Genomic DNA, 24342 nt, shown 5'->3' on the forward strand with positions numbered 1-24342 from the left:
AGCATGATAAGTGTGTGATAAGTGTGTGAAATGAAGGTTTTTATTTTTTGCAGTTCGTTTCAAAACTACAAATTTAAAAGCCAGTAAAAATATTTTTTAGGTGTTTGAAAATGCAAATACAAGAAACTATAATACTGATCAAAACAGTTTAAAATCGCCCAAAATAAGTAACCACTACAAAATCCTGTTATATACGCCTACATGTAGTACCAAGTTTCAGCTAGGTTGTTCCCTTTGATAACACACTGGGCAGATTCCATTCACTGGCAGGGGAGGTTAGTGAATATGAATACAATGAAGCAATAACTTTCAACTCAATACAGCTTAGATTTGCCAAGAATTAAACTGGCCACCTGTCTCATTATCCTGACTGAAACAGATAATACGTTGGCAAAGTGACGTAATAATCGGACTAACTACCATAGCAATAGGTGAAAACAATTTTTGAATATGCCGCACTGTACTGGTACGTTCATGCAGTACCTCTGCATTGAACCATATCATGCTGATCACTCGCACCTGTAAGATTAGTACTTTGTACAGACCGGTATAGTATCAATCTATATGATTACAGACATACACAGGTGATGAGTGCAACCTGCTTGTAGTGCAGTGCGATGTATTCAAAAATTGTTTTCACCTATTGCTATTGTAGTTAATCCGATTATTACATCACTTTGCCAGTGTATAAATGTGTATATCATATTATCTTTGGCAAATGGCTCTTTTCCAGCTGTAATGAACTCCAGGACAGCTTAAAATATACAGAGTATAATATTTGTACATGTAGCTTCAAAGCTCATATGTGATGCGATCAAGCAAAATCAATCGGAACTCAAAAATATTGATTTTGAGATATAGCCAAACAAAGGCAATATTTCCTTTTGTTTCCTGTTGTTTTGGAAACTCTTTAATTGCTCATATCTTTGAAACTGGTTGTTCAAATTCAATGGGTTTTTTTGCAAATGATTTTTACAATCCTAAAAAAAATTCAATATTTCCGAGTTCCGACTGATTTTGCTTGATCGCGTCACATATTATGATTGTCTGTAGGCAAAAAGTATGTTAAGATTGTCTGCAGACAAAAGTGTGTTTCATGAAAAGAACATAAAATGCATGAACATAAAGAGAAATACTATCGAATACCATGAAAGAGGAGGTTTGGTACAATTTCTGATAAGGGAACTGATTAACCTTGCCACATTCTGAAAAGTATCGAGTAGAAGAAGATTGCTTTAAAATGTAAGCATTTAAAACATTTATAAAGACCATGTACTATTATGTTAGCATGGAAGTTGGTATGTTACCCAAAGTGCTTGCAGTTTTAAATTCAAAGCCCTGTTGAACTTCATCAATCAGCCAGACGACCTTATCTGATGTTCAGTGTATAACTTGACTTGCTTTGATTATGCACGCATAAAAGTTTAATCCATTTACTCATTCACAAGAATGCCAGAATTTTAAATTCCTGACCCGCTTTGGGCAATAACTTGTTTAATTTAATGGAAACGTTTTTTGGCTGCTTGCTTGTGATCATCCTTTCCAATGATTGTGGCTGTTGATGTGTGCGTTTATTTTGCTAGTTGAAACAAACCAAGTTTGTACATACAAAGTGTGCTGTATCAAGTTATAATCATTTTTGTCGCATACATTTTGATTGATTTTCACAAATGAAAATTGTTCAGTGTCTTGGTTTTTTAGTTTTGTGCCATCTGGGCACACAAATTTGTCTAAAATTCCTGAAGTATCTGTTTTTATTTTTATCCATTGTTTTACTCAGATATGGCAATTAGAGCAAGTTGCATGAACTGTTTTATATGCACACATAAAAGTAAAATAGACCTCTCAAACTGATGTTGATATTAACAGTAAGGTTGCTAAAAAATCCCAAATAATTAATTTTTATGGAGTATCTTTTTAAGTAGTGGAACCAGGACATAAGTCCTAAGCTTCACCACGCATGCCACCTACATTCAGCCATTCCATTTAAAATCCACACTACCCCTGTGGAAGATTTTGGAAATATCTTCCACGGGGGGAGTGTGAATTTTAAATGAAATGAACACATTAGACAACTCCATTTGAATTTCATACACTCTCTGAGAAAGATTCAACCCGAATCTTCCACTGAGGGAGGGCAACTTTCAAATGGAACTGCTAATGTGTTCATTCCCTTTGAAATTCATACTCCCCCCCGTGGAAGATATTTCCACAATCTTCCACAGGGGAAGTGTGGATTTTAAATGAAATAACCCATTATGATTGTCACATATCAGTTTTTGAAAGACTACCCTTTCCAAAAGCAACATTTGATCCATTATTGATGAGATTCATCAGGATCGTTCAAAGTCAGATCTGGTAACAGATCCAAGAAAATGAAGTACTCACTCACTATATTTCAGTTCCGATCAGGAACCTTGTTCACTCTGCAATGACTGTAAAAAGTGTTTCTAGATGTCAGCAGACCCAAGTGGCTGTGATGACGTCGCCACTTTTGTTGGTTGCTGTTGTGAGATGATCTGGTCATAGATACTTGGGTCACTTGGGTCTGCTGACATCTAGAAACACTTTTACAGTCATTGCAGAGTGAACAAGGTTCCTGATTGGAACTGAAATATATATCGAGTGAGTACTTCATTTTCTTGGATCTGTTACCAGAATCTCAATAATTTAAATTTTGTTCCACTTGCAGTAGCCATTATTTACTGGTTAAGACTTTCATTTTTTAAGCTTCAAAATATGCCAAAAAAAGTAGACATAATGTTGCACTTGGAAGGGGTAGTCTATATAACTGGAAACTGACAGGCACTAAACTAAACCACAACATTCCTTTTCACACCTTTGCGTACTACTAAGCGTCCAGCACATATTCTTTTAAACAAGTTCAGATGGCACATTTTTTGATGCTATGAGCACACTAGAGGACTATGCCCAAAAGGAATATTGTGTTTTAGTCTAGTTTTGTTACAAGTTGTATGAAACTACTCCATTATATAAACCTCATGAAATTGTAGACTCAAGAATGAATAATCAATTTTGTGATACACTTGTTTAATTCATTTTAATTATGTAATTTTATTGTTATTTTGTACCAATAAAACATTTTATACTAGAATGCTACAGCCATGTTTTTCTGTGCTTTCATGAAGGAGTCTGGTAAAATTGATGTTTGCTTAAGTTTTTTTAAATTGTAAAAAAAAATGGATTCATGCTAAGAATATCTCTAAAATCTGTCGAAAAGGTGTTTCTTAAAAGTGTGCAGGAAACAGCAGTGCTGAAAAAATATGGTGCCCCATGAAACACAATAAACAGTGTGTTGTATGCTGTATTGGGCTATTCCATTTAAAATCCACACTACCCCTGTGGATGATTTTGGAAATATCTACCACGGGGGGGGGGGGGGTATGAATTTCAAACAGAATGAGCACATTAGGCAGCTCCATTTGAAACTCACTCTCCCTCTGTGGAAGATTCAGGTTGAAACTTTCTTAGAGGGTGTATGAAATTCAAATGGAACAACGGCCTAATGTGTTCATTCTATTTGAAATTCATGCTCCCCCTGTGGAAGATATTTCCAAAATCTTCCACAGGGGTAGTGTGGATTTTAAATGGAATAGCCCATTGTGTGCCTGTATGGACAAACACCCAACATTTACAACATGTATTGGAATGTCAAATTTTATTATTATAATGTTACTTGTGGTAAAGCAATTCCTTGAATTTAATGTGTTTTTTAGCTTTCTCCTTTTTAGTGTAAGAGGGACCACATAAACTCCTTCCTTTCTGTCCATGTTTGTTTCAAGACAATTTCTTGATGATTGTTTTCTTTTTTCTGAACATGAAGAAAACATTGAAAACAGTAAGTCTAAGAACAAATTTTATGAACAAAGTCATTTCTTCATGCATTATTTGTTGTGTGTCAGCCAAAGTCAGCTGAACAACAAATGCCTTTTCTGCCCAATTGGGTGAATCATGGTATCTTTCTGCTGAAATACACCCACATTATGGGTACAAAGTGTATTAAGTGCATCATTTTGGGCTACCTGAGAGTTCTTGCTGCTGCAAATCACAGCACATTAGCACCAACCACTTTTGCAGCACTGGTGGCAATCACTAAATGTACCTCAGTGGGAATAGATGCATCCAGTAGGTCAGTCCTTATTATGACAACATGTCCTGAATGGCAGATCTCAGGGTGATCATTTCATCTGATTTCATCGTCTTACCAAGCTCAAGTTGTGTTATCTGTTGATGCCATATTCAGCTCCTGTATAGAATGACTGCAATGAAAAAATTACACATCATATTTATCATTACAACAGCATATGTGACACAATCTGGTCCATGGAGGCTAAAGGCGGCAAATTTGAAACTGAGATAAAGGCAAAAATATGGAGTAAAAAAACAATCAAATACATAAGAAAATAGGCATCAAAAAACTTCATAACTTTGAGCCAAGTATGCTAGACCTTTGACTTTTTAGTAAATGATAGCCTATTGTATGTATAATGTAATAATTACAGTAACTTAATTTTCAAAAATGGACCATGGACCAGATGTGTCACATATAAAGTGTGAATAGAGGCCGTCAGTGTGACGTCATATGCCGCCATCTTGTGGGTACACGCTGTGATGGTTGTTCAATCTCCATGCGTGAACAGCAAAATCACTGCGTTGATGCGTGATAACAGCTGCGTGGCAAGCTGCGCCCTGCGCGTAGTGTCCAACGCATGAACACGCAGATCAATTGTTCCCACAAGATGGCGAAAGGCTGACGGCCTCTATTGCTTGAATTGTCATAAGTTTTGTATGTATTATGTTGAACAAGCATATTAATCTTGAGACAAAATCAATTATTGAGTTATTTAAAATATCTTGACACCATGATTAGATGTGTACAAATTCCATACTCTTAATAATAATAGGAATCCTGATTGTCACAATACACATATCACTTTCACAGCATGTGTGTATTATTTATAAAATACAAATATTTGAAATTGTTAGTATTGACTGCCTTTGTGTGACTTGCCCCTGAGAAACTTGATGTAAGACACATAAAAAGGTTTAAAATATAATGCGATTTGGACAATTACAAACTCGAATGGAAGTGCATACCTGCTGGTAACAAGCTTTCTTGAAAGTTGAATGAACAATTACATAGAGAGTGCTACATGCCACAATCTACCCAATACTGGCTATAATTTGTTTTGGCCAAAGCTGAAAGCAAAAGACATTTAGGTCCTATGTGGGTCAATCCAATATGGCAGATTTCGGTGTTTACTTCATGTAAGACACACAGAGTTAGACTAGGGTAAAGACTCAATTGAGGAATTATACGGAATAAAGCTTACAATCCCTCAATGAAGTTTTCACACTAGACTATGTGATTTCTTACATGAAGGAGTACCTTAGATTTCCCATAGGCTTCCCATGATGATATAATGTAATGCAATTATTAAATGTCTTCGTTAGTGTCATAAAGGGTCCACAACTTATAAGTTCCCCCTAAATACTTTTTCAAATAAATCAAAAAATATTTGATGAAATGTACACATGCAAAAAGGAATGGGTAGCCTTATTTGATTTACACAAATGGACCAAATCATTGTGTTCAGTCACAATGGTTCATTATGTAAAGAAAGAGACCATTTAAACAGTGTTAAAAAGTTGCATCTGACCTAGGAGTAAACTATCAAACAATACAGCAGGCCAGGTCTATTGATGTGTTTGTTAAAGAAAACCTGACTGCTATGGACTCAGGTGCAACTTTTAAAACAGCCTCTTTTCTTACACAATTAACCGTGAATTGTGACTGAATGCAATGATGTGTGACGCTATCAATTGGTCCACATGTGTAAAACCAATAGGGCTATATTTACCATTTTACATTTCGTAAAATATTTTTTGACTTATTCTAAAAAGTATTTGGGGGGGGGCTTTATAAGTTGTGGACACTATATAATATTTCATCGTATTCTATACCTTCTTGACACTGCTTTGCATTAAGACCAGGGTCTGTGCTGCTAGTCTCTTGCATTCATTGTCAGGATCGCTCTCAACAATATCTGTAAAATAGTAATAACACATCTAGTATAATCATTGCAAGAATTATAAATCTATAAGTCATAAGAACTTTGAACTCTGATTGACCTTCATCAGGGCCTACAGAGAGAAGTCTTTAAATGTATATATACATGACATGTTACTGCTAAATGCTATTATATGGTCTATACCTCACTTTTATCACCAACCAATCATGTTCGATACTATGACATCTACTTTCAAAGCTTATGAGTGATCCACAAGGAAGTTTATTTGTCAAGATTTAGTTCAGATTCTGACATTTATTAGGATTTTTAAACTAACAAGTCAACATGTGTCAATGTCCTTTCTTGCACACCAGAGTATAATAAAGCTCATTATCAATTGCTAGAGTTAGCAAAAATCATTGCATGTAAGCAAGTAGTGAATCCTATTCAGATAGTGAACCTTCCAAATTAGGAACCTTGTTATAATCAATGATAACAAAACTTCGGATTAGCAGACCATTTATTCATAAGCAAACCCTTTTCCGTATCAGAGTTGGCAAATATTGTAGCCTCATAGAATTTCATGTTAGGTTCAGGAAACCCAAGAGTTAAGATCATATAGAGGAATACCCATGTGATTGCACCCTCCTGGTCTACATTATTTATAACATAGGCTAGGAACATAATGCAGATATGCTATATTTGCTTTCCTAGAAATACATCCTCATTTAATCTGTCAAAATAGTAATAATTTTTCCATTGTGACAAGCGTTGCATTTACAGTACATGGTTGTGATATTAGATTCTCTGCTGCCATTTTCACTCAAATGATTGTCTTTGTTTGCTTCTTCATTTTCGGCAGCTAAATTTAGTGTGGCAAAATTGCTGCTGCATTTTGTTGCAACAGAAAAATAAAAGCAAAATGTCAATTATATTGTTGCCTTTTAAGCCCTGCCCAGTTTGTAAAGGTTGATTCTAAATATACAACAAAGAAAGCAATGGGGTTTTTTTTATCAAAAAGCCCATTTTACTTTATATATTTTTTGAGTATAAACCACATTATATCCTACCTTCAATCCACAGTTTGCATTCCAGCAATTCATCTTGAAGATCAGATACCAACATGTGAGAGGGCACACTTAATATCACCATGGAAACAGCAAACAGTAATGCCTGTCTTACAAATCTGGAAAAACAAGCATTTCAAGTCTTACTTATTATAATTAGATTTTATTATTTCATTTTGGCCTTCGCTTGCTTGTATAAAGTAGGCCTATCTAACTTGGTTTTCAGCTGCAGTAGCAATTCAAGGAAAAAGGTAGATGGTCCTATTAAATTGCATGATATTGAGCATTCACCTTGAGTGAATGGGGCCTTGACCTTTCTCCCTACCTGAGACGCTGTTGCTGATTGTAATGACTTATGGAAATGTGCTTTAAGTAATAAATGAGTAAGGAAGTCATGCATTTAGATGAATATGATAATTAGTTCTAACATTTTACATGGTTATCAGAAAGTACAGTTCCCACTGTGCTCATGAAAGGGGCTGTCCATTGGAACAATTTTCCTCTAAGTTGATTTCAGTTAAAAAAATTGTGACACGATCAAGTGAAATGAGTCGCATGTCGCTAATATTGATTTTCAGATATTGGCAAAGAAAGTGTTCAAATTCTTTTGCTTTACATTGTTTTCAGCGATTGATAAATTGATGTAACTTCGCAAAGGAAAGTTGTATCAACATGGGGTTTTCAGTTTCTGAAAGCTCTAAATGTCCTCTTTAGGAACCTATGTAAAACCTATTTTTGACCACGGTCGACATGTGACTCATTCCCCTTGATCATGTCACAATTATGGCTTTTCAATGTGAAGAAACAGTATGCTTACGGTTCAGTATGGTATCTCAACACCCAAATGAATTCTAGTAAACTGCTGGCCATTTGACGACATGCCTGGTATAAAAAATAACACCAAAAGTACGTATGAAGACTATCACTTAAGAGAAATACATATATGCTTATGTCAATTTGCATTTGAAATCTAACTTTACAATGTTGGATTTTCAAACATTCACTTCACTCATCTAACTGTAAATCAGATTTCCTGATTTAAAAACAAATATTTACACTGAAATGCAGCACATACACATAGCAGATTTACTTTCCGTAATTTTTCAAGAATGCATGAGTAACGCCAAACTACCATTTATGAGTGCATTCTACTAGCTACTGCCCTCGTTACGAAGAGACTGGAACGACTTGCCTCATGGCATATTGGATTCAACTAAACTCACAAGCTTCAAGACAGAACTTGTCAAACTCCTGGACTCAAATTTCATAGCCCTCGACAAACCCAGTCACTCCAACAATTAGGTCATTCATAGGTCAAACCCTCTGATGTGATGTAGGCTTGTCCTGCTTAATCGGAGTACAGCATCCAGATCCAGAGACTGGTCATTCAGATCTGTATCTTTTATATACAAACTTTGAATGAAACATTTTGGAGTGTGGCTTTAGGAGGTAAAACAAAATCTTTCAAATTCAACTCAAGCAACATCAGTTTTGTATACACTGAAGTTTGAGAGATTTTAACTTACTGTAGTGTTTTGTGCAGCATGTATGACTACTCCCAGTGTATAGAGCATCCTTCCCAAGAGCAGAAAGTCTTCTCCTAACATGTCCATTGTATTCAATTTACTGCAATAAATAGAACAGAATCCACCTTTAGAGAGTTCATTATGAATTAATCTCTCAGGCAGAGATTTCTATTTATTTATAACATTTGGCCGAAGCCAGACAAAGCCCTATAGTGCTCAGAGAATACTAAATTCAAGGGATGCCAACCAAATATGAAAGGACAGGGATATGGGAAAGGGTTCGAGGAAAAGTGGAGCCCCCGGAGAAAAATGTGCCAGGAGAAGCATGGACTGGTAACCAAACTCACATGTGGCAACAGGGGGAATTGAACCGGGCTGGAGTGTTGAGAAATGAGTGAGAAGACCAATACCCAGTCCAAAATTTGCATGATCATGTATCCCCCCAAAATAATTATGTCTTAAAGCTGTCGAGCGCATTCATTTTTTTTGCTTAGTGCGTCCATGTCAGCTGAAACAACAAATTCAATTTTTATTTTCATTTTTTTAAAGTTTTTTTGCCGTAAAATCATGAAATTCTGAGACAAATTGGAAAGAAAAGTTACTTGATTCGATACTCGCATAGTTTATAGGTATAAAACAATTGATATTTGTACTTCAATTGTGTAAATCAACCACAATTTTATGCTGTGTACTTTTGAACACTCAAAATTTTTTATAAAATGCATTTCGCATTTGTTTGTGAAACTGCCATGGGTTTTGAGACATAAGATTTTTTTGTTTAGCCTAAACACTGACTTATCATGACAAAATGTACTCACCTATCATATCGATTCATGAGAGGGAAAAAGAAGTAACCTGCTACTGAGGCAAATCTATTAGCAACTGGCTTGGGTAGAGGTTTACTGGAGCCCTGTATTGTATAAACAAAGTAGAAGAAAGAAAACATACTAAATAAACACATCACAAGAAATAAGTCCCCCTCTGAAAATTTCGTCATAACATCGTAAAGTAAAACTTTGTACCAATAAAACTAACTTAGAAATAATTATATGATTCTTTACTAAGTGTTGTGTGAAAATAAAAGATGTCCATGACTTCATGGCTGAATGAACCCAAATTTAAGACAAAAACTGCCCTTTCCAAAAGTCACAAAGGCATATGTGACACGATCAAGGGGAATGAGTCTGATGTCGCAACTATTGATTTTGAGATATTGGCAAAGAAAGTGTTAAAATTCTTTTGTTTTATATTGTTTTCAGCGATTGATAAATTGATGTAACTTCGCAATGAAAAGTTGTATCAACATGGGGTTTTCAGTTTCTGAAAGTTTTAAATGTCCCCTTTAGAAACGTATGTAAAACTCATTTTTGACCAGGGTCGACATGTGACTCATTCCCCTTGATCATGTCACATATTGGGACAAGGAATGGAACTGGCCATCTTACAACTCACTGTGCTGAACTCTGCACCAAGGGGATTTGCATGGCTGAATGATCAAGAATCGATACACATTACAGTAAATGTTCACTTGGTGAAGGTTTTAAACTGCACTCAACCACATGGTTTTTCCATTAGTATCAGACATATCGAATTGCATTCTGAATACGAAGAATGTCCTTCTGATATCAAATAATTTTTGATTTTTTGAAATTTGCAATGTAATACACATTTTATGGCAAATGATTAAAAATTGATATTTTTGATATTTAACAGTACTCGAAGTAAACTTTGTAAATCTAATGATTTATACTTAAAGTGTATGTAGGTGGGATGAAAAGCCGATGATCAGTTGAGAAATTTGACCTTTCGTATTGAAGATATGAATTTTTTCCCCAAAACACCAACAAAAATTTGGTCTTTTTGGGAAAAATATCTATATCTTCAATATGAAAGGTCAAAATTTTCAATTGATCGTCGGCTTTTCCTCCCAGCTACATACACTTTAAGAATATATCATTAGATTTATAAAATTTACTTCGAGGACTGTTATATATCAAAAATGTGAAAAATATCAAATTTTAATTATATCGTGAATTTCAAAAAATTAAAATTATTTGATATCAGAAAGACATTCTTCGGATTCAGAATGCAATTCGATATGTCTGATGTGCTCTCATGTCCCACAAAAAATCCCTTAAGTCATGGAAATCTCTCATTTTCACACAACACTTAGTAAACAATCATATAATTATTTCAAGGTTAGTTTTATTGGTACAAAACAAAACCTTACAATGTTATGACAAAATGTTGAGAGGGGGACTTATTTCTTGTGCTGTGTTTATTTTGTGTGGTATGTATCTCTTAAAGACCTTCATCTCAAATTAGGTCTGCTGATATATTCTGAGATATTGTGGAAGCTGGTCTAAATGTTGATAGATGCTGCAATGCAACAAGTGATAGCAGCAAATATACTGTAAGATGACAAAAAAAACCCCATTTCTACATGTCCGATCAACCCAGATTTGCATTTTTTTTGGAGATATACATATATTATTTTGTTTGGCTGCATGCATGGAAAATGTATTGATTTTTATTTTAAATCAAGGTGAACAAAAGCAAGATTTAAATAATTGCAAAAATAAAAACCTTTAAAAAGTCTGCCCACCTGTAGATCCGGGTTTCTGTCTTTTCTTCGCCTAATGTCATATGCTCACCTTTGCAAATCTCCTTGTCTTACTCTCAATCCTCTTCTGTACAATATCCCTCCATGTCTCACTACCAGGTAGATCTACTGGTAGTGGTGATAATTCCTTAGGTCGTCTACTTGTGGCACTTGATGATGAAGAGTTGTCAGTTGGTTGCGAAAGCTCTTGGGCTGCAGATGCTAAAACCTGGTAATCAAACAAAAGAGAAATATGGAATTAAATAAGAGAACACACACACTGCAATGTTTGCATCTCTCATTGAGGCAGTGCACCCTAAATTGTTTTGCAATGTATTTCACAACATGCACCTGAAACTTCAGACCAACCTGGTAGATTTATAATGTTTCCAACCATGTACAATAACATTTCTTAATCACACAACTATGTACAATAGCATTTCTTAATCACATTTTGGTGCAATTGGAATTTGGAAATTTTGGTGTAATTGCACTTTGGAAATCACAAAGTTTTTTTAGTAGGGTGTGATTTATAATATCAATATTTTCAAATAGATTTAATGAAGTAAGTCATATGGTGTAAGCCATGTTGGCAAATGAAATATTAGTATATGTATATTGTATCTTGCCTCAATCTATGTTAGATTTTGTTGTGGCAGATTTGAATCAGTGCATTTATGCGGTTGCGTCACCAGTATATGGACAAATCACCATTCTATGTGTGTGTATACAACCCGCGGGATTGGGCAAGTGCATTCGATTCAAATACGCCATTGCAAAATCCCATATGGCATTACTCTCAACTTGAGACAAGACACACTATAGTTCCTAATGCAACTAAGGAAGAAATGGTGATTATTATAGACTTCTCAAATCTCATACTTAATATTATGATTGCAAATTATTCTTTACCTTAAAGTATGGCCAAGGAAATAATCAGCTTCATGTCCTGGTCAAAGATTATGACTTTCTTTGACCAAACTCAAGGTAAAGGATAATATTTATATAATATGCATGAAACACAAATTGGACTATTCCAGTTGATATCCATACAACCCCTATGGAAGACAGAACCTTAATCTTCCACACAGGGAGTTTGAAGTTTAAATGGAGTCAGTCAATCAGTTAACCTGAATTTGAAATTCACACTCCCTGTGTGGAAGATTAAGGCTGTGTCTTCCATTTGAAGTGTATGGATTTCAATTGGAATAACCCATTAAGAAATTCCTCAATACATTTGTTATATAATTCTACAACTTCTTTGGTTACTAGCAGCTTAGAAAGGATCACAAGCAATGATGCCATACCTCTAAAACGTCCAGCCTATGCCTGATGCTGTAGTTTCTATCATAAAACTCTGTTGTTAGATATTGGGCTACCTGCAAGAAATAACACAGATGATAGTGGTATGAAATTATCAATTTCTAGCACAGATTATAATTGATCCCATATTACATTGGAGTGTGGACCTCGACCATTGTCCAAAATATGGAATGGAAGTATTGTTGATATCTTCCTAACTGCATATAGTGTAGAGTCATCAGTGAGCCCATCAATTGAAATAATAATAACTGCACAAAAATAAAGGTTACTCCAAACGAATATGGAACGTATTATAGCAATGATCTGTAATTATATCTGATAGTGGACTGACTAATTATTGAGCGATAATCGAACATGAACAAAATTTTAGGGTAAAACCAGAACGCAAGTACCAATGTGTTTCTATTGTTCAAACAAACATCAAAACTAAAATCACTTCCTCTTTTGCACCTAAAATATTTCCATGCCAATGGTGCGGAAATAAACTGGATTAACAATGTTGCTTATATTGCAGATGTGGTCTAAAATGTTTGGCTGAATATATTAGTTTTCCATTTTGGGGAGTGAGAGAACAATCAGAAGACCACAGACTGAATGTATTGGAGGAACTTTAGAGTGCACACCAGTAAATAGGAATCTCCTATATCCTTTTTGAAAAGTCACAGTGTTTCAAACGAGGAAACATGCAATACGACTGAATATAATACATTAGGAAAGGCTTAAAAACAAACAATTAGGCCCTGATTCATATTTAATCCTCATTTAGGCATGGGAAATACATTGTCTGTGAAAAATGAGCAGGATCCGACTTTTTATGAAGATTTGGCTAAGCTTTCAAAATGTCTTCAGCTGACCTTCAACTTGCAGAAAGTGTTAGTTTTTAAGAGCTGAGTCGCTCTGAAGTCAAGAAAATGATGTTTTCCCGGACCCTGTTTGTACAGAAAGTCAATGGAGGCTATTTACTGGTGTGCATCCATAAACTGTTTTCTCAGTATCTCAGTAACATTGAGCAATGTCAAGTCATGATACCCTTGAAAACCAAAACACTAAAACATTGTCTTCACTGAGTTTATTTCACAATGAATGTACACACATACCTGTACTGGGCATAACACAGCCAGAGAAATCATAGCGTTGTGTCTGAGTGCAGTAAAGTTGTCAGTGTCATAGTTGTTATCAAGGTGTAGTAGAATCTTGGTCACTTCAACACAAACCTGAAATGAAAGAAAACCACTGTATATCTGCTTAACTCCCAGGGGGTATTCAAGTTTGGTTTGAGAGCAGTGCCACTGAGATTTTGAAAGGGGAACCATCAATATACCAATTTTTCAAGAAATTTGGACCCATCAATATACCAAAATTCAAAATTTTTGGCCAAATTTAACACAAATTGTCTTAATTTTTACCAATTGTCCTCCATATTTTGGATAAATTTCAAAACTGTTGGCTACAGTGAGGTAAAATTGGGCTATTTTCCAAAAGAATTGAAAAATATTGAAAAAAGAACCCATCTATATGCTAAAATTGGCCTAGAAAAGGGGTCGTTGATATACCAAAAGGCTGAAAATGCTACCCATGTTTGCAGCACGTCCCCATATGGTCATTTGTACTGGGTACCCCTGGGGTTTAACTGTGGAGTTCTATGGAATTGGTGAATAAAACTGGTATTCCCAGTTTTAATTAAGAAATTTTACTACATAATTAAAGCACTACAGGTTTATAGTCTTTCACAGGAAATTCAAAAAAATTGAGGGCATCTTTATGAGTAAATCAGGGTATGGCTCCAGGGTTCGATTTACTTTGAAAATTTGCATAACAAGTTTTGGCGAAATTATTATTTAGGTGATGTTTGTATGATATTAACATATACCGTATGTTTACATTGTAAAAAATTGCTATACAAGCTGAAATGTGTGTAGCAGGTTATCCAAAAGGGAAGTATTTTGCTCTGCTACACCAGGTAAATCAAACGCTGTATGGCACAATGGATGACCTAGAAGAAACCGAGACCCTAAATGGCAGACTACATCCAAGTGCCAGACTACATCCAAGGTGAATCTTACTACTACTCATATTACTAGCCCTCCATTTCCATGGGAAATGAAATTTTTTACTGTCTATGGTACACATTGTTTTTGGTGCAGTTGACTATTTTGGTTGAATACATTTAATATCCTACAAAGATATACTCACATCTTGCAAATCATCTGGCTCAGCTCGTATCAGTTGTTCACACACTTTAAGGCTAGACTCAAACAGGTCTGGATTATCTCTGCTCAGCAAACCTGAAAATGTTCAGAAAAGAACAACAAAATTTTACTGCCACCATGAAAATTCAGAGGATGCAATTTTGAACTGACTAATTTCAGTAGAGGACACCCTTGTGTGGTTATCTTCACATGCAGAAACCCGAATTCCAACAGGTATGACTACAAAATTAATCAGTTTTACAGAATAGTTCAGTACATGGTTTATGCATACAGCAGTAATGAAAAATGATAGTATTTTGCAAAAACAGCAGAAATAGCAGAAACGATGAACATTCAAAATGTGGAGCCACATTAAACAAACAAAGAAACATTATTATGAGTTTCAAATGACACCGTAAGGGTTATTTATATGAAGTAATATACTATGACAAAAATATGAGAAGTTTGCTTACCTTCCATGCAATCTCTGATATACATAGGAGTTTTGACCTGTGTCACTTTGGGGTCATAGGTCATGTCATATGGTTCAAGATCATCATCACTACACAAGTAAAAATACATGTAGGAAATTATAAGAACAAAATCTAAACTCTATCTACATATTTTGCTTAATGCTTATATAATACTCTAGCAAATCATATACATCTAGCAGTAGACTTGGAAAAGTTGAGTAGAATTATTCAATCCATATCTTTCAAAGTGTCATCTTCAGGGCTAACTACATTGTAAAAAGCCAAAATATTATGTCTTATCATAAAGGCTGTATCAATATGATTGGTACCATCAGCTTTCAGTGATTATGGACAAAGCTGCCACATCAAAATGCACCATATTACATATAGTCATAAAACTATATCCTGGGCATTTCAAGAAGATCTAACATTGCATATTGAAGAAACAGGTTTGACAAAAAACACCAAAAACTGATGGGTATAAATCATTTGATACAGCTTGTACAACCAATTAGTATGTCAAACTGCCAAATTAGTATGTCAAGTAAGAAAACTTGTAATTATTTATGATACTGTCTGAATACAATGACCTATGAACAAAATGGCAGTCACTACACACCTGTCCAATTCTTCACCTTGCTGGCTACATTTCCCATTATCACTTGTATTTGATGTATCCATGGTAACAGACCCAGTGTCTGCCATATCCACTGAAATTTCTTCCATATTTCTGTCAAAGATTAAAATGTTAATTAAGTTAAAGAATTCTTATTGTTATTAATTACCTATCACTTTTAAAATGCATATGCACAAAGACTGAAACAAAACAAACAATAAATACAATGGCAATTAAACATATATTAAAACAAAAACTTCAATATCATTTTCATTAAGGGATGCAACTCTATACAAGTGCAGTATGCAGTAAACACTAATCAGCCAATTAACCATCACAGACAGGATCAACTCCCCCAAGTTTTACATGGTTACACTTTGACAGTAAGCAGTCAATTCCTTGTCCAAGAGAATTTCAAGCTATAGCTTATTTTGTCATAATAACATATTAATGACACTCGAGTCTAGCGCCTTACCAAATGAGCTAAATTGACTGCTGATTAAACTTAAATGCATCATTCCTTTTCAATAATGTTCATACTACAGTTTTTGGCAGAGAAAAACGACATTGTTTATGCTGTCAAAATGTTGGTCTGCGCAGATTGGCGCCCTTGAAGGAAATGCAAAGCTCCATGTATGTTGATCATTAACAGGGTGCTCACATCAATCTGAGCAAGGAACTGCCATTCTTCTCTGAAACCTAGTATAGTAAGTGTCCAGTCAGTACTACTAGTTTGTGTGAGGTCAGATGGCACACTCTTGACATCATAAGCATACTACATAAGGATTACACCTTTTAAAAGAAATCTTGCTATTTAAGTTTTGACACAATAATTCTAAAGGAAATTATTTGTAGTTGTTCCTTGTTCTTTGCTACAGTTACAGTTTGTCCGCTCTGAAGTACAAAGTGACAACGCGCGCGTACACAGCGCATAAACAGTTCACAGTGCTGCGTCTCTGCTGCAGGTTTGCGTGCCTTCAAAGTCGGCACAATGTGTGCCTCCGCGTCGGTACTTTGTACTTCAGACTAGACAGACTGTATTATTTACTGACAATAAGATGCATACTTAGTTAGGCTTTGTATCCCAGGATCTTCTGCAGGTACAAGCAAGCCCATCAGCTTCTCACTCTCTGCATCCTTCTCATATTCAAAGGCTAGTTTAGGTCCATCTGCTTGAACAGTCTTGGTTAGAGCCTCTGCTACTATCATTCCAAGCCTACGTACCTTGATGATAGGACTGTTAATATGGCTTTGTACTCCAGGCATTAGTTTCAACATGAGATCTGTTTGGTAGTTATTATAAAAGACAGAGTATAACAGTACTTTTGGTATAGGAGGAAATCATTGTTTTTGGTCACTCTTAAAAAATATCCCAGTGCCAGTGCTCTAGGTCTCCGGTTTTAAGAAATATTGGCTATTTAGTGCCAAAACCTCTGGCTTGACTATTTAATACCCAATAACGTATTTTTATTTGTTCATATATCAGTTCTCCATTTAACCAAGCCTTATTGTACGCGCAATTATTGTTTGTATTTTCCTAATGTTTTTACATGTATTATGACTAATGTTTATATGAGTGTCTTTTAATATGTTTAATATTGTTTTAAGTTTGTATTTTGCAGGGCCCCGGTTAGAACAGCTTTAAGCTGATTCGGGCATACCCTGGGTAAAGATAATTAATAATATAATTATTATAAACCTGATGTAACAAAATATATCTTCTAAGATCTTCATTAGGCTTCCTGTCTCATTCCAAGGCAGTTCTGAACAGGCCTTAAAATAAACTTTCAAACTTGCATGAGGTACAATAAAATGCTTATCGTTTAAAATGTTGTATCACAATTTGCATCCCACTTTGAAAGTTGCAAGCTCAGCAAAATGGCATAAAATAAATTGAGAGAGTGAAAACATCAGAATCGGTCACGATGAAACACTCAGGATTATCCAATGCACCACAAGGAACTGTATGATTAGTCTTAACTAGTCACAATTATTTTCTATCTAATGCGTCTCAGTGGCCAAATCCGATCTACATTAAATTAACGGCCTAAACGCTTCACCCTGTTAGTTCTTATGCCTTGCTTTTGGCAAGTCTTCTTAACATATGTGTAAGAATTTTCAGTATTAATGTTGATCTTTCAAATATGATGTATAAGCTTACCATTTTTATTGTCTTTCCTTTCCCTGTCTGTAAGATGTCCAATAGATATAAGTATCACCTTAGTGAGGTAGAGTTGTTGATCATAGGAAGTATGCTTTACTGCACTGCCATCTCCCCACACCTCTAACACTGTTTTCAGAGTCTGGAACATAAACGTAGCAATGAAAATCACACATGACAAAGTGAGGCTTACATTGTTCCTAAATAAACTCAAGTAGTATGTATGTGGTACACCCCCTCCCAGACATACATACACATGGTCTGTTGTGAAGAACAGGAACAACTATGTGTGGTTTGAAGAATTCAGGTTCACCGAGGATGGCAATGTTTGACAGTGGCATAAGTTTGCATTACCATAACCTAGAGTCCGAAGTTTACAGTTTTCTAAAATCCATTTTCCATGTTGTAATCTGTGTTGTAAAATTTGTAAATCTGTGTCATGAATAAAGCTTAAAATGTATAAACAATGATATTAATGTCACAATAAAGTGTTCAATATCACGATCAATATGTTCTGATTGGAATATTCTTACGATAATAGGCCGACTATTACGATGTTTGGAGGGATATACAAAATGTAGGGGGTTCATGCCTTGGTAATATACCTTTATTTTGGTATTTATATTAAACAGTATTTTTATCATAAAAATTGACATACACAACTCATGAATCATGATTGTTTTTAACATTTATTTCTCTTATCTTTTAACAATTTTTGTCACATCATACAAAACTGTCATTTTCAGTGTTGTACCTCCGATTCCGTGATTTTCTTCCATTTTCCGTAAAACGGAAAACTTCGGACTCTACCATAACCAAGCCAATCTTTCCATCTTTTAAATATCCCAGACCACTCAGTAAAGTACAAAATGCTTAAATCTATTTGAAAAAAAAAACCCAACAACATTGGATCACATGATGTATAATTTGAGCAGTTATCCAAGTTATTTTGCAGGTTACTATATAGCAAAAAGTGTAAAAATGTAACAATCATTTCATACAATTTGCCTTTGGTGCTGCTATATTACATTTGTCACAAAATAGGAGTCAACTTGTTGACCATGGAAGTCATCATAATATGGAAGTATTTTGTCTGTATTGCCTCAAGTGCAACATTCCAGGAAATCCATTATGGACTGGATTGTCATGCATGAGTACAAAAATATCATATTTCCTGCTTCGGTTTCAGGACAGCGTGAAATTTAGCACTGTGGCATTTGAACAAAATGCTTGTTTTTAGAAACAATAACTGTCACAAAGAAATATATTATTGTCAAACTACATGTGATTCACAAATCATATGATTTTCAAGTTTAATTTTTTTTTATTACTGCGTTACCATATTGTAGTTTTACATATTTTGCCTCAACACCATTTATGTTTGTTACCGGCAAAATTACACCATTAGATTGATTTAGAAGTCAGTTTTGTAAAGGTGATGTTGCTTTTTGAGTTGAACAAACATCAACTCTCATGACAATTAAATCATCTACAATTAAAGCAATCAATCCATTCCACATAGGACTAGTAAAAATTATTATATGATTTCATGTTTTACCCTAGCAATTTCAATTGTTGCAAAAGTCACACTATTATAGAGTAATGAAATAAACATGGGATGCTGTTTTAACCCCATGGGCACTACCTGCCAATCTAACATTGCCTCTGATTGGTCAATTACATGATATCTTCATTTTAATCACCAATCAGAATGGAGCTTTGCAAATAATTCGCCCCAATTAGATTGTGTGGGGAAATTATTCTAACAATGTTGCTGATTGGTCCAATTGATAATGAAAACTTCTTTTTGACCAATAGGCAGGTAGTTCTCATGGGGTTCAGTTGTAGATTGTGGACAGAAGGCAGTACATCAACCTCAAGTTATAGGCACAAAAATGAAAATGTCACTGAACCTTTCTTACCTTAACAAGTAAGTGATGTCTGTTTGGAGAATCTGCTAAGTAACCTATGATATTCTGCGGTACTATGTCCTGTAAAATATTAGAAAAAAACAATCAATAATTATTGAAAAGATAAACCAAGAAGAAGACATTATCGGACCAATTATATTACATTCCCTGTCGGGGAAAACCCGCAAGGGTCAGTATCCAGAATCTTATATTGGTGAGACAGAAAGATCATTGAAAATCTGGTTCTTAAAACACTGTTGTCTGAGTACAACCTCCCAGTCTCCCAGCACATCCACACATTCAAAATCCTTGACTGGGACACTAGATACTTTGAAAAGAGTGTGAAGGAGTCAATTTATATCAGAGTCAACCAACCATCACTCAACAGTGACGGGGGTCGATACAAGTTACCAAGATTGTATGATCAAGTTTTGGGGTCAAGTGTCCGAAGGTCACTGATCCCGAACTTGGGTTGCCAGTCTCCAGTTGAAGGTCAAAGTTGTGACCGAAAATGTGAGGTACATCTTAATTTTGTGTCAAGATCATAGGTTTAAACAATTATGAAGTCTACTAGCTTCTACTCACACAGATGAACTTTCATGCTCCTCATAATAATTGAAATTTTATTTTTTGAGGGACTGCAGGATTTATGTTTTATACATAATTTTTTACAAGAATTTATATTCACTACAAAATAATCGTTGTTAAACACCCCACACACATACACATTTTATGCATACTTACTTGTTGATAATACCTATGTAACAGGAATTTATTAGTCAGCAGATAGTCAAGCTGTCTATTGGCAAGCACAGCATCACCTAATAGTCTAGACATAACCCCATACCTGGAACACAGAAAAGGGTGACTCATGAAAAGATGATCGCATATGCATTTTATAGTAATACTAATTTATTTGAATTTATAATTGCCAAAAATACAAACAAAGTTAAGATAAGTAATTTCGGAAAGCACAGAACCTTTTAAATTTCTTTTAAATTTCTGTTAGACATTTCATATAAAGAGTTTCTATAGCAACATTTCATTGCAATGTAATAAACAAAATACAGTCAGTCTGGATTCTCAACTAAAATCAAGATAAGAAAATCTCAAAAATTAAAGATTTGATGACGGAGTGGACTATTAAATAGTAACTGGTTTTACCGAATGACCTCTATATCAGTTCGGGGGCACTGCAAGTTCACAGACTCCTCTGAAATCAGAGACACGGTTTGTGAAATCACATACCCGGTTCTGTGATTTCACATACTTTTCACTTGTTTCAATTTTGGCAGCAAATAAAACACTTAATAGGCAGCCTGTTTGGTACATTAGATAGTTAATGAGCTTTTTTTGCTTCAAATTCATCTGTGCAAATTAAAATTCTATCTGTGCAATTTTTTTAAGGGGAGCAAAATGACACAATAAGGCAGGAATATCCAGAAAACTTACAATATAACTTTGTTCACTGTTTTCTTAAAGATATTATGTTGTTGAAGGATGTAGGAAATGTTTAAACCACAACAATATAAGCAACATCATGTAAGCACCTTGAAACAAAACTAGCTAAAACTGAAGTAAAAGGTTAGCAAGAGTATTTGAATTCACAGAAGGTCTGTGAATTCAGAGGAGTCTTTGAATTCTCAGCGCCCCCAAACTGATATGATTGGTATTTGAAACTTCCAAAAAATGTAATCTCTCTGCACAGAATAATTAAAGTGCTATTAGTGATCGCAGTAAAAGCATCAAAATAATTGAAATTTGCACAAATAAAGGGAACAATAAGTTCATAAAATTCTATATTAAAAATAAAGGGATTTTGACAAAAAGGAAGAAAACAGCAGTGCTAAACATGTGAAGTCCTATTCAATATGTATAATTTTGCAAAAACTGTGATTTTTGATGATATATTAGATTTTCTGATTCTGAGAATCACTATGCTTAAAAATATCAACTGTCATTTATGTATGTGGAGACTTGTGTTAAAAATCTTACTTATATCAAATTGTCAAAGTTCTTACCATGGTATTTGTTGAACCATACAATGCATAACACTCTCTAAGCTTCTTTCAGGGGTTCCTGCTATCAGACGAGTGCAAATACGACTCCATATAAAGTCATCTTTGGTCAACTTGGCAAAATGGGGAAGAAGGACTGCAAATAATATATCTGCAACATCAAATATATACATTATTTGATTGGAGACTCTGTTGAATTCAATATCATTATTCCGACTACCATGGTAAAATAGCTACATGCATCACATTGTAATTAGTACAAGTTAACATTGTTATTTAAGTAGTAGGCGGAAGTCATATAGATGTACATGTATACATTTTATTCCATTATTTTGAACACTGTATCCCTAAGCATCTAATTTGATATAAAGCATAATACGGGTAACACATAGTCATACTCATGGGCATGGTTACATGCTCAATTTTACTAATATACTGTGGATATGAGTGTGCAATCTACCTTGAGGTAAACAATTTCAGATATGTGGGCAAAAATGTTGGTCAGTTTTAAAGAAAGTAATAGATATAAATGGTTCATAGTAACCTTTATGAGTGAATAATGCATCCCCCTTACATATATAGATGTACTCAAGCAGGACACTGGACTGGAAGAACCTGACCTGGGAATGGTGATGCAGGACAGGAGGATATGGAAAGCTGTTGTGGTTCAGGAAAACCACCCGAAGTAAGCAATGTATACTTGAACACAGATATATTTAAAATATGGGACCTCTAACACTCTGCTCATTATCATATTTGTCCAGCAGGGACAAATTATATCATCTAAAAGAACACTCTATCAACCTGTATGTAAAATATATCAAAATGTTCCCCCGAATTTATGTACCCTGATTGCGTATGGAACATCATAGAGTGTGCACAATCTACGCAGAGCAAGATGCGATATTACACATACAATTTTGCCATGATACATGCTGTCACTTGCCCTGTGGATACACATATGCATTACCTTGATGTAAACAACTTATTTGGACAAAATAATATTTGGGCAAAAAAGTGACATTACCTTTTAAATTGCAATATAATTGTGGTAAAATAATGGAAATAAGGTTGCTGCCTTATCTTTTACACCCAAATAATGTGTCATCGGCAGCAGAAACATCTAAATAATGGGTTAACATGTTTACTCATTGATTTTTCACATTATTTGGGTGTAATTTCTTAAATGCACACTATACTGTGACATGGTGACAGTGTTGATGTTCTACCAATGAAAGAACTATTTATTCCTCAATGACACTTTTCATAGCTCTACACTAGTCCTGCCTGCTACCTTACATCACCCTGGGTCGACCGTTGCAACGGTGTGGCACTTGCTAGTGTAACTTAAGCCCTGTTATTCATAGTATAAGCTGAATTTGTTTGTTTGTAAGTAAGCAAAGATAAGAAACACAGTTCAAGGAACTATTCCCAAGCCACCTTCACAAGAGGAAACTACAATGGAGTGCTCATCATAAAAAGGGTGAAATAAGGCTCCGAAGGTGACAGTGCTGGTGTTCTACCAATGAATAATTCTCTGTACTATAGCTTAGTTGAATGTGGTATGCTGTAACAGTTCTTTAATACTTTACAAAACTAACCTGCATGACCGGATACACAGATACGTCCAATTAGCTGACTCGCAAACACCAGCGAACAATCTTTGGTAGCTGGAAAAAGATGATGAGACTTTAACTTCTGTTACATGGATAAATATACAAATGAACAACCACGGAAACAAACTTAAAGCCATAATAACTCTCAGGCCAAAAGCTGTAAAAGAGCACTTTTAATTGGTTAAAAAGACTGGTTCAACTCATGAGTTTCTGATTGAACATGTATACAAAAAATAATAAGTATAGTTTACAAAGAGAGAGAAAAAGTGCCAATATCAAATATTAGAATAATGTCAAAAACAATGCAGATGAATGTTTTGATAGCATTTACAGCATTTTGTCTTCAATCAATTCAAGAATGTTTAATGGAAAAACAAATCATAATTAATTTTGGGTCAGAAACAATGTGCTACATTGCATCACACAATTTGAACATCACATCAACAAACTTGCATCTTTATTTCCTTACCTTTCAACTGAAGGTGGACTTTGTACAGCACATGTAGTATTTCTTTACCTAGCACTGTGAAATATTGCTTTGGGTAGAAGATGTCTCTGTAAAGGAAGAAAACAAAACAGAAAGAAATCATAATTACCTAAATCTTGACTTTGCTATCAAAATCAAATATAACTATGTAACATTTTTCTGTAAAATGTTCACATAAGCTTTATTGATCAGATACAAAACTGGAATTCCATTCTAATGAATTGATAATAATAGTCAGAAGAACAGGTATCCACTCCAGAGAACATTTTTGAGGTGGCTACTGAAATATTTGGCGTGTATAAACGTAACTTTCTGTTGGGTT

General features: G+C 34.8%; 1 protein-coding gene across 2 annotated transcripts in view; it reads right to left on the bottom strand.

The window, feature by feature from the left end:
* Nucleotides 1–3401: 3401 nt before the first annotated feature.
* The window catches only part of LOC140151328 (telomere length regulation protein TEL2 homolog), a 32389-nt gene continuing 11448 nt past the window's right edge, over nucleotides 3402–24342 (bottom strand). The window contains exons 4-22 of one of the 2 annotated variants that reach the window (XM_072173632.1): nucleotides 24003–24088; nucleotides 23519–23587; nucleotides 21921–22068; nucleotides 20644–20746; nucleotides 19912–19980; nucleotides 17990–18131; nucleotides 16895–17111; nucleotides 15832–15942; nucleotides 15213–15301; nucleotides 14744–14835; nucleotides 13648–13764; nucleotides 12535–12606; nucleotides 11280–11456; nucleotides 9444–9535; nucleotides 8626–8725; nucleotides 7917–7981; nucleotides 7103–7218; nucleotides 5986–6068; nucleotides 3402–4267 (exon numbers count right to left, since the gene is read on the bottom strand). In XM_072173632.1, coding sequence (XP_072029733.1) covers nucleotides 4232–4267; nucleotides 5986–6068; nucleotides 7103–7218; nucleotides 7917–7981; nucleotides 8626–8725; nucleotides 9444–9535; nucleotides 11280–11456; nucleotides 12535–12606; nucleotides 13648–13764; nucleotides 14744–14835; nucleotides 15213–15301; nucleotides 15832–15942; nucleotides 16895–17111; nucleotides 17990–18131; nucleotides 19912–19980; nucleotides 20644–20746; nucleotides 21921–22068; nucleotides 23519–23587; nucleotides 24003–24088 — 1984 coding nt within the window. In that variant the 3' untranslated portion in view covers nucleotides 3402–4231. Of the gene's footprint in view, nucleotides 4268–5985; nucleotides 6069–7102; nucleotides 7219–7916; nucleotides 7982–8625; nucleotides 8726–9443; nucleotides 9536–11279; nucleotides 11457–12534; nucleotides 12607–13643; nucleotides 13765–14743; nucleotides 14836–15212; nucleotides 15302–15831; nucleotides 15943–16894; nucleotides 17112–17989; nucleotides 18132–19911; nucleotides 19981–20643; nucleotides 20747–21920; nucleotides 22069–23518; nucleotides 23588–24002; nucleotides 24089–24342 lie in introns of both variants that reach the window. The other variant, XM_072173633.1, reaches the window with a different exon arrangement.

This window comes from Amphiura filiformis, chromosome 4 (genome assembly GCF_039555335.1).
Source record: "Amphiura filiformis chromosome 4, Afil_fr2py, whole genome shotgun sequence".
NCBI lineage: Eukaryota > Metazoa > Echinodermata > Ophiuroidea > Amphilepidida > Amphiuridae > Amphiura > Amphiura filiformis.